Consider the following 11,625-nt stretch of genomic DNA (forward strand, 5'->3'; position numbering starts at 1 on the left):
CATTTCACAAGGTAAGACATAAGCCTGGACCGGTGTCTAGAGGCAAGTGGTCCCATTGCACATATGTCTATGAAACTGAACTCTCTGCAGACCGTTACAGACCGCATTGTCCCTTAAGCAACAGCCTGTCCAGAACCTATTTTTCCTCGCACCGTGTCTGCCAACAGAGAGGAGCATTTCAAGAACAGACTTGTGTGCTTGCATTGTTGTGAGCACAATGGGACACCACAACAAACGGGGGAGATGGGAGGCCACACGCACATAGGAGCCAAAACAGATCAGGTTGCATTTTTATTCCACATGATCGTCATCCGAGTTTTCAGGAAATCTGTCATGAATTACAACTCACTCCATCGGGCAACAGTGCACTTAAAACTATAAACAAAGTCATGAAACCCTATCTAAAAGTATATGCTCATGTTCCTTCAAAACCCATTAATATTTCTCACTGAAACTTCCACCCAACCAGTGAGTACAAAAAGTACACAAACATGTTGAATTACAAACAGGTTGTGCCATTAATATTAGAAATATAATAGATAGTGTTACACTTTTCTAATAAATTGCATGTTAAATTAAGGTGGGCTCGTGGGCGTGCAGCTGGGCAGGCCTAGGGTGCATCTGACTAACTGCACCAACACATCCTGCAGATCCAAGCTGCTAATGAGCAGAACCATTGGTTTCAATTCTGGCTGACAGAACCACATGCCAGCAAACCACTTCTTTGCATCAATGACAGGACCCTTCAAAAAAATAAATACAGAAAAATAAAACAGCAGCAAAGCATCATCATCTCAGGATGCATTTCAATGAGTCTGCAAACATTTTAGTGCTCTCCAAATGATAATACAGCTTAATGGACATTGGTGCATCTCAGCATAGACAACTCAAATTGTAGAGTTGTACTGAGGCCTGATAATTCTCAGCATAATTTAACTGCTTTGGCAACAAGAACGTTATAGTTGATTTCAACAGAACAGTAGAGGCAAAGTATACTTACTACATATTGAAACCAGTTTAGTAGGAGATTCAGAGCTTAACTGATGGGAGGAAAACCTAGAATGTATTTCTTCTAACCTAATTGCTGAAAAAATCCTGGGGTGTTGCTGTTCTCAAAGACAAAATGCAAATTTGAGAACAGGAATATCTGAGCAAGTAAAACTGCCCATGGCTACAACCTTGACAAATATTAAAACATTTATTAGCAAAAGCACTTTTGATCCTGACTACCAGTCATAGAAAAACATTGAGATTTACCACATAATTGCTTCTGCGGAAAGACAGAACTAGGAAATGCTAAAACCAGACAAGAAGAAAATGAAAAAGAAATGCAGTATCTGTTTTACAAGGATACAAACCAGTCAGGCTTAAAAGGCTATATCATAATTTTTCCCAAACCCAACAAACAGGTTAACAGTATTGAGCACTGAAAAGCAGGACTTGACTAGTCTAAAACCACAAATCACTTTGACCTATCTCCTCAACAATCCTAATTCTAACCAGAACCTGTAGCGTACAGTCTAAAGCAGGTAAAACGTGAAAATTTGGTCATATTTGAATACTGGTCTGTGTGGAGACCACACTAGGTAGCAAAGCAGGGGAAAACAGACACAGTGGAGGAATCCAAATATAGTTTTCACACTGGAGGCAGATTACATTTTTTTTTTTTTTTTTTAATCACCTGAATAATACTAAATGTATTCAAACAACTAACTAAGGTATTAATTAAAAAAAAAGCTCTTGTACAAAAATAGAACCATTTCATACTGCTGAGAGATCACGGTATCTGGTGTTCAAAGGAACTTTGAGGGTTGATCAATGTTCAGAATATCCAAACTTGGCAAGTCCAAAAAAAAAAAAAAACCTTATAGTTGACGCGCATTAAATTCTGAACCTAATAAAAACTCTATAGTAAACCTACTGGGAAAAGCAGAACAATCCACATAGTGTGGTCTCAGCAGGGATCATTTCCCAAAGAAATATAGAAAATATTTCCTCAGCTGAAAACAATAATGCTGCTAAATATCACAATGAAGCCTTTTTATTCAAATGAGGACACAAAAACTGGACGAGGGATCAAATCGAAAATACAACTCTGCTGCTATTACTGAAACTGGGGTGAGTGTAAACTCCCTCAGGGTTACCAATCATCATCAATCAGTAGTATCAACTGAGAAACATCTAGCTCAGCTCTATGTTCGAGCTCAAGGGAACTTCTTTTAGCATCTGTACGAAACCCTCAAACTAAAACTGATTATACCTTTGACTAAAAACAGAAAAACAGCCAACAGCCCATTCAGATGAACGTCCACACTTTCACTGAAAGCAATTATATGTACGTTAGAAAGTTTCAACACAATCTTCCATGTTACATGACTGAACATGCTGGCCCCTAAACAATTTGCACAAAGATACCATAGCAGGACTATGTACTGAAAGCCTTGATAATGACTTTGGGTCATTAACTATTTAAATTCTTGTTGTCACAACTCCCTTAACTACAGGCTGCAAAACCTGTTATGTTGAAACACCCAATGAAAGGTATTCACTACATTAGGCACATCCCATACTGGGCCTTCACTAGAACCTGCTCAAGTAACCCAGTCCAAATAATGCTATTCAAAGTGCTTTCGCTTGCTCACTCACCTGGGGTAGGGCTGTGTTGAGCTGCCTCTGCAGTGAGTCGCGCTCATGGCTCACTTCATGCAGCTTGCTTTGCGTCAGGCCCAGGTTCTCCTGTGTCTCGCGCAGTGTCTCCAGCAGCCGGTCACGCTCCTCCAGCATGGACACCATCAGCGACTCAAAGTGCCCGTCCGAATCGGACTGCAGCGGGGACCCCGAGCCCCGGCCTCCTCCGCCACCCCCTGATGGGACCTCTGCCTCGCTGATTGTGGGCATCACTTCGCACATCATCTGGGGAAGAAGCCCAAAGCACAGTCAAGGGAACTGTCAACAACAAACTCCGGTCAAACGCAGCGCTCAGCAACAAAGCTTCAGATCCATCACAGTATTTCTGCAGTGTTTGAGAAGAACATAATATCAGGATTTAAAAAAAAAAAAAAAAAAAGACTGTACTTGCTCTACTTCAAAAGCTGACCTAGTTATATAGTATAAGAGCACCTCGACTTTTGTGATAAAGGGGAAATGGGAGAGATGGGTACTACGGCACTCCTACCTGGAAATGTAAAATTTTCTTAATGATCAATTTAGAGATCCAAAAACATACTGGAATACTTTGCATGCAATCTGAAAACATGTAGGTATAAGTGTAACGAAGGTCTTGGAGCACCATTCTCCTGAAATCAGCAAAGTACTAATTAAAACACCAATAACAGAACCTTACAAGCACATAAGTATTTTCAACATGGAACTGTTGGGTAACCAGCTCACGTAACACTATTACCATCATAACTTACCTGAAGCCTTTGTCCAGGGTGACTTACAATGTTAAGACAACTTCTCAATGATTTACCCACATATACTGCAGCGTATTCTTAGTAGTAGTAGTATAAATTCAGGATAAGTACTCTGATCAAGGGTACCAGAGCAGGAGTAGGATCTGAACCGGGAATCTTCATCTCTAACCACTACGCTGCCTGCTGTACCGTAAGCTATTGAGGCTGAAAAAAAGGTCTTGTGCCAAACACACCATCATCAACAGCACCATCACTAGACAGGACTCAAAAGATTTAGACTTCTAAGAGACCACATGGTACAAGAAAAGAACCACTAAAAGGAACGCTGCTTGTTGATGTGGAGTATTTACTGTCGTTCCCACGTGGGACAGCCATCGCTCGAATGACGACGGGAGGTTCCTACAGCTGCCTTCTAGTTACTCTTCACCAACGGAAACATCTCAACTTCTGGGGCCACACTGCTGCAAACAGCACACTAAGTAATAAGGCAACACTGACTGTAACAGCTTACAACTGGCAAAACCATTTTTCCCCATGTCCACAACACCTGAATCTGCTCAACAAGACTGGACCTATTTGTGGAAATACCATTGCTCAAAACAAACCACACACTTCTCCAACCCCACCTACCAAACACACAAGTAGAATTCATGATAATCCTTACTTATCATAAGGCTCTTTGTAGGCTGTATTTGCCAGAAAGCTATGACACTAAGAGCGACAATTAACCATATCTCAGAGCAAATCAGGTTACTCACTTTGCTGTAATTAGAGTACTAAACATTACTTCTCTTCAGAGGATGGGTTTCTAAAGCACATTTTAGCAGCCCTGGTCAGAGGTGGTTTTACAGATCTTGTTATTTCAGCAATCCAGAAAGCCTCAGAACCAGGAGCTTACATTAACATTTATTCACTTAGCTGACGGTTTTCTCTCATGTTAAGGTACTTGCAATTATTTATCCATCTGTACAGCTATGTAATTTTACAATTCAGGTGTTTGGGATATCTTGCTCAAGGGTACTAAACGAAGGCCCCACCGTTTGAACCCATTCGAACCTTTGGGTCAATAGGCAGCAGTTCTAACTCACTTTGCTACCAGCTGTCAAAATTTAATGTACAGTGAGAATACCTGCTGGAAAGGGTGCTGCACTAAATACACTGAATTAAACTGATTTTAGTCTGATGGTGAAAGCTAGTTTGGAAAAGGTGATCACACAGAATGAAAATCATTCCATCTGCCTATTCAAGTGTGATGAGAGGACAAGTAAAGAAAAAAAAAAAGTTGGGAAAACAGCATATGCTAAAGTGTGTTAAAAAAAAAAAAAAAAAAAAAAAAAAACCCAAAAAGTTGGAGTTTTTTTTTTTTTTTTTAAAAAGTAATAAATTAAGCAGCATAGAGGTAGTAAACACCACATGGCAGAGCAAGTGTCACCTTGCCAGCTAAAGGTTGCTGGTTTGAATCCTCCTCCCGCTGCAGTACCCTTGATTGAGGGAACTGTGAACCGATACAGTAAAAGTTACCCAGCTGAATAAATGAGTATTTCATTTTCACTAGCTTAGTATACAAACCTAACACTATACGTTACCTTACACAAGTTGACAGCTAAATAAATATGGTTTTCCAAAAAAATTTTAAATACAAAAATGGAATCATGTCATTGTCATTAGGTGTGGGAAACGGTTTGAGTTACACACAAAAGCTCAATTACTCCGTCACTTTGCCCTAGCAACAGTATTTTCTTTTAAAATAAAGACAAAGATTAATTTCATCATCAAGACATGGGGTACTGCTACCAAGTGTTTTCACAGCCAGGGATGAGCATAAACATCAGACACACAATCAGAGTTAACATGGGCAGAATTTCAAACGCGTCGCAAAGCCTCAAACTTCCTAATATGTCACCAACTCCACTTCCTTTGCTGTGAGTGACACACAGAGAGTGTGTTCCACTGATGTATGGATGAGTGACCCGTTCTAGGTAGTGTATCTAACAGTGTAAGTCACTGCGGTGAATAAGGTGTATGGGCTGATGATACTACACAGAGTTCATTGGAAGTCGTTTTAGAGAAAAACATCTGCTAAACAAACAAATGTAATACAAGACTTACAGTTCAAAGTCTGTTCCTGCTGTAGTACCCCTGAGCAAAGTACTTAATTGGAACTGATACAGTAGGAATACCGTGCAGTATAAATAGGTAGATCGCTGTAAATTTGATTATCTAACATTGCAAGTTGCCTTAAAACAAATGTGTCATCCAAGTAAAAATCAATGGCTTAAATTGTCCAAATATGCATTTTGAAGCACGTGGCTGTTAACATCCCGCAGCAAGCGCAACCACTTTGTTCTGTTAAATGCAACATTTTTAAGACACAGCAGGCAGACTGACCACTTCACCCTTCCAAACGTCATCCCCCTTTCATTATGTTAAAACACACACACACACACACACACACACACACACACACAGGAGTGCACATTCAGTTCTGGGAGACGATGACTGAAAATTTAACCTAATTTCAGCCAAGCTAATGTACTGTGCTTAGTAATGAGGCCACGCTGGTAAAGCTTCACAATGGAGTTTAACGGGAGGATCGCTTTCCAGCACGCAAGTCCGCAGTAGCAGATGGCACACCTCTCCTCCCATGAGCCCGCACTGTCAGCAAGACAAAACAGGTTGACGCTTTGTGTCCCCGACCATTGTGCTGCTACACGGCCCAGTCAGAGCACTGCGGTCATGATAATGGGAGACACACCAAGTCAGAGACAGGTCTCCTGGATGACAGGGACATCCGTATCTAAGCCATCACGTTGAAGGCCGTGCAGAAAACATTTTAACACCTCGCTTTACCCTGAACGTCGCAAAGTACAGGCAGAAAGACATTATGCAACGTCCTGGAAAATAGGTGGGGGGGGAAAAAAAGAAAAAAAAAAGTACATTTGTGTTTTCCAAGCATATAAGAATTACGTGCATATCTACGAGGCCATTTACCTCATGAACAGCTAAATCCCCCCCTAGAGAGTAAACCAGTGCAATACACAACACTATTTATAATTGTCTACTTATCACATCATCTCTCTTACTCACATTCCCTTGCATTTGTATAGAACATACCTGTACATACATATGTCTAGTGACTATTTTTGTATATTGTGTACTTTATTTTTTATCCTTTATTCACATATTCCATCTTCTCATCTGTGTCTTGTCACTGTCATTCTGTCCGTCCTGTGGAAGTTTCTGTCACCGAGACAAATTCCTTGTATGTGTGAACGTACTTGGCAATAAAGCTCGCTCTGATTCTGATTCTAAACTAATAACGAACTGATTTATTACTTATCCAGCTGAGTGCGGGGGGGGGGGGGGTGGGTGTGTGTGTGTGTGTGTGTGTGTGTGTGACAAGGATGCTTCAGTGATGGAGAAAGTTTAGAAGAAACGTGTTCGGGTGGTCGAGGAGTTGCTGCCACAGCCCAAAGAGGAAAACACTATCCAAAAAAAAAAAAAAAAGATCCTTTTGATGAAGAAAATATTTGATGTCGCCTGTCTGACTGGGGCAGCCCAGGCGAAAGCGCTGAGATGACACGGCAAACCCACAGGTGAGCTATCATCATGTCCACATGCCTGCTGTCCATGGGTGACACAGGTGAGCCACCAGCCCATGGCCACACAGCAGACAGGCAGGGAGCACTTTTCACGGGCTAAGACCCTGACAGCTGACTTCACATCATTTTTTGGTATATAACAATGTATGTCAGTTTATAATCAAAATAAAAATACATTATATTTTTGCATTTAACTGACACTTTTCTCCAATGACTAGTATTAACCTATTTACATCATCTCACCGATTTAATATAACCACTATGCCACCTGCTGCCCTAAATTATTATACTTACCCATCGCTTTAAGTAAAACTTAGCTGTAAATTATTGTTGCTGTGCATCATTACTAATATAATAGTTTACTGAAAAAAATGGAATAGCTAAGTATTAATCTTGAATCAAGGCTAGTTTGTCCAAGGAATTGGTTATAACTACCTTATAAGGCTTATAATACTGTACGATAATACTCGATCTGGGGGTATCCGCACAGGGATTCGAACCAGCAACCAAGTTACAAGCAAGTTCATACTCTACTGCTACACTATCTGTGGATAAACTTATAACAGCAGTAAAAGTAGTAATAATTTGCCGCGTAGCCGGACTCACTGAAAGCTCCGTTTACCTTGAGAGTGGAGCAGTTCCGTCAGCTCCGCCAGCTCCACTGGCACTGGGTGACTGGCTGCACCGCAGTGCCGCCGCCGCCGCCGGGCCCCCTGCCTGCTTCCTCCTCCGCTCCGCTCCGTTCCCACACACGGATCACTCAGAGCCGAACTCCCGACTCCGAGACGACGAGTCCCGCGTCTCCTTCCGCGTCCGAGCCGTTCGCGCCTCAACAAAGAGCGGTGACGATGCGAGAAAGCGATCGCGCGCCGTCCCAACCATCTAAACAAGCCAAGGGCTGCACGGCCGGCGGCGGGCGGAGGGATGGATGGATGATGCTGGAGAGCCGAGTGAGTGAGGGAGTCCGGAGTCCTTCCCGGCCACGGGGGCGCGAAGGCCGCAGTGCCGGCGCCACTGCTCGGGGACCGCGTCGTCGCCAGCTAGCGAGCACCCATAACGTTGGTTATTCTTTATGGCAAAAATAGTTTCTTTACACAAAGAAGAAAGGACAAAGCCGCCCGACTCTGTGACACTTTCCACGCCAGCGCAGCTAACGCGAGAGCCGCGGCGCGAGCAGATGGAGGAGCTAACGGCTGCTAGTCGGAGACGGTTGTTGAACCAGGGAAAAAAAGCACGAGAACCGTTAATAATAATCCCGTTCTCTTCCTCTTCACAGTGCAAGTCGAATTTAAAGATCCATTCTTTGTTTGCTGCCTTTTGGTCGTCCGTGTGCAGAAGCTCCTCGGGCCGCGTCACCACTCACTGCACGCCGACGGACAAAATGCGGCTCCGTTCCAGAGAAACGGAGGACTTAACTTTCCAGATTTTATTGCAGTTTCTTCTCGATCCAAGTGCGCTTATTTCCAGTCGCCCCCTTCTCCTGTGCTTCGCAGACTAATTAATCCCGTTCCTGTGCGTAAAAGACCTTTTTTTGTGAGGGTTTTTTGGTTTTAAATCCCGGTTTTTGTGAGCTTTTTTCCCCCCGCTGGCTTCGCTCCGCCTGCCCGGGCCCCTCTGTTCCTGTCGTCTCCTGTTTCCTGTTCTCCCGATAAATCACTGCGCGCCGCCGCCGACGAACGGGGACGCGCACGTTCAAGGAACACGCGACGGAGAGCGTAGCGCCATCTCACGTTTGCGTCCTCCCAGCAACGTACGTATAGTCTACAGCGTATTGCGTAGTGTGCGTTTTTTTTCCCCATACAAGATCGTTTGGTTCCTGCTATCCTATATTATGAATCTTCAATATGTGTTTCAAGCGTCACTTATTTATCTGGTGCGTTTTTCTCCAGAGTGATTTACAATTTTACCATTTACACAGTTCAGTAACTACTGGGGTAATTTAGGATAAGTAACTGACTGGGGTAGTACAACTGAAGATGGGATTCGAACCTATGACTTTTGGGTTCTAAAGCTGCAGCTCTAACCACTACACTACCAGCTATCCAAATTTATGAATATAAAAAAATATTTTTTTTTGTAATTGCTCAGGCAAACAGCTCCCTCTCAGTCTCAGCTGAAAATATTATAAACATGTTATAAAACACTTTTTTCCTGTGCCACATACGATTGGACAAATAATAAATGTTCTAAAGAGAAAGGTACAGGCATTACCTTATTTTACAAACACGGTTTGATTGCTGTAGTCATGCATTCATTTTATTTGTTTCTGTCATAAAATTGAAGTCTTTCTCCTTTATAATGTCACCTGTTATTCTAATGGGAATATTAGATGAGATTTTATGATGGTAATTGTTTCAGTGCATTCTTATATTATAGAAAGGCTTTTGGTTTTTTTCAAAGGTCTCAATAAACTGGCCCTTGTGAGAGTCAATACTTCAGTGCATACGTACCTGTACTGTACACTCATTGTATCCCACTATAGTCATATAATCGGCTAAACATATTGAAATAAAAGAAGGAAAATAACAATTTGGCAACAGAAGCCACTTAGTTTCAAAGAAAGCCTCCCACACTGTAAGAAGCTGTAATAAGTTGTCTCATTAATTTAATATAACCGTATTGCATGCTATTTGATGACTTTAGTGTATTTATTTTGTAGGCATACATCTGTAAACAATGCATAATTTATGAATGCTTATTTTTTATGAATTAATAATGCGTTACATCGCTCTAGTGTACCCTTCATTGAATAGTACAAACAGCCTTGCTGGAATAAGCATTCATGTTTTTATTTATTGCTTATGAATTTGCCACAAAGAAAGATAACAACCCTTTTTGTGAAAAACTTACTTTCTACACTTCGTCAAATTGCGAGCGATTTAATATTAAACATTCAAATGAAGTCTTGAGAAGAAAATTGCTGTTTTGTCAGATCCTCCTGTAACACACAATAGTTTTTTTTTTTTTTTTTCTTGTTTCAAGTGCTGATATAATTTCAAGCGGCGCTGTTGATGACCTCACACGGGCCCTGATGTCACTGTCAACATGCTGGAGAAATACAAGGACATGTGTTATGGAGTCACAAGCATTTGCTTTCACTGCCATGCAGTTTGTAAGTTTGTGGGTTGTTTAATGTTTGTAATGATAATTTATTTATGGATCATGCTGCCTATAATTAGTTTTCTCTCTTAGTGATTCACTGGCTGCTTTCCCTCAGCAGAGTGACCATAATGCATCTGCTGTTGGATGCAGTAGCCTGAATATAATGCCCTGTATTGTGCTCCTTGCACCCAGCTGAAATCATCAGCACATTATACAAAACGAGCGCTCAATCCCCCGTTTCTTGTCGTCACAGTCCATTGTGTAAGGATTACATAATGATTACCGGATAACGCAAAGAAGTGGTTTTTTGGCATTCGGTTGATGGCTTTCTGTGACGTGTAGTGTACAGCACATTTTAAATAGAGTTGTTTGTTGCGCAGCCCCTCATCCTCCGTCTCTGTCTCAACTTCAGCATATGGTTTAAAAGGGAAGAGGATGTGTCAGTAAATGAGCGTTCAAACCAGGTTAAGAAATCGTGCGCAGTTCATACAGATGAATGACGTGGGAAGGCTCATCTCGGTTTTTTTGTGCTTGCTCGCGCAACAGATTGGAAAGGAATATTTGATAGTGCAGCTACCATCAAGTCTTTCAGGACTTTTAAGAAGAGTACATACGTTGCACTTGCAACCCAGTTAGAGGAACCCTTATTTGGTATCAGATTTTGAAGTTGTGATTATGGGCTGGATAACTGTTTTCATTGAATTCCAGCCCAGATCAGAGCACGGTCTTCAAAGAGGCAATTACACTAGTTTAAAAACAACTGCCATTTCCTGCAGACACTGTAGCACCAGGCATCACAGCACTTTCTGCTTTTCATAAACCCATAACATGGCTGGGTATTGGTGTTCTCGCTCCATCTTTCAGACCTCTGCGCACTATACACAGTACTGCTGGATTACAGATATAGACACATGTAAAAGCATACCACATGTGTACCACATCACCATAGCAGCATCAGAAATACCTGAAGTGATACTGGAGTGGCATGATGGTGCAGCAGGTAGCGATGGTACCTCGCTGTTCTTAGGATGTGCAATCAGGTATAGCGTTAACTTATTCTGCGTGGATTTTGCTTGTTTTCCCTGTGTTCATATGGGTTTCCTCTTGGTGCTCTGGTTTCCTCCCACTGTCCAAAGACATGCGTTTCAGCTGGAGTGATGACTTTAAATAGGCTGTAGTGTGTGAGTGCCAGAAAGACAGTGGATACGTACAACAGGAAGGTGATCAGGATTAGTCTATCCTGAGTTTTGTGCATCTACTCCTGCAATGAACATAAGTCGGTGTATAAAGTGGAAAGAAACAAACTAGGTTTACTTAAAAATCACATGTCTGTGTCACACCCCCCTCAGCGCAACGAGGATCACCTGCGGCAGATCAGGGAAGGGGTGCATAAAAGGCCGGCTCACAGCACAAGCAGATGTGGAACCTTGCTTCATCCCATCCCATCCCATCCCATCCCATCCCATCCCATCCCATCCCATCCCATCCCATCCCATCCCATCCCA

General features: G+C 42.1%; 1 protein-coding gene across 17 annotated transcripts in view; it reads right to left on the reverse strand.

Annotated features, from left to right (window-relative positions):
* Positions 1–8,711, reverse strand: part of ppfia1 (PTPRF interacting protein alpha 1) — a 44,342-nt gene extending 35,631 nt beyond the window's left edge. For all 17 annotated transcript variants that reach the window (XM_018763632.2, XM_018763634.2, XM_029256034.1 and 14 more), the window contains exons 1-2: positions 7,641–8,711; positions 2,647–2,913 (exon numbers count right to left, since the gene is read on the reverse strand). In XM_018763632.2, coding sequence (XP_018619148.1) covers positions 2,647–2,913 — 267 coding nt within the window. In that variant the 5' untranslated portion in view covers positions 7,641–8,711. The remainder of the gene's footprint in view (positions 1–2,646; positions 2,914–7,640) is intronic.
* Positions 8,712–11,625: the final 2,914 nt, after the last annotated feature.

The sequence above is a fragment of the Scleropages formosus genome, chromosome 11 (assembly GCF_900964775.1).
Source record: "Scleropages formosus chromosome 11, fSclFor1.1, whole genome shotgun sequence".
NCBI classification, from domain to species: Eukaryota; Metazoa; Chordata; class Actinopteri; order Osteoglossiformes; family Osteoglossidae; genus Scleropages; species Scleropages formosus.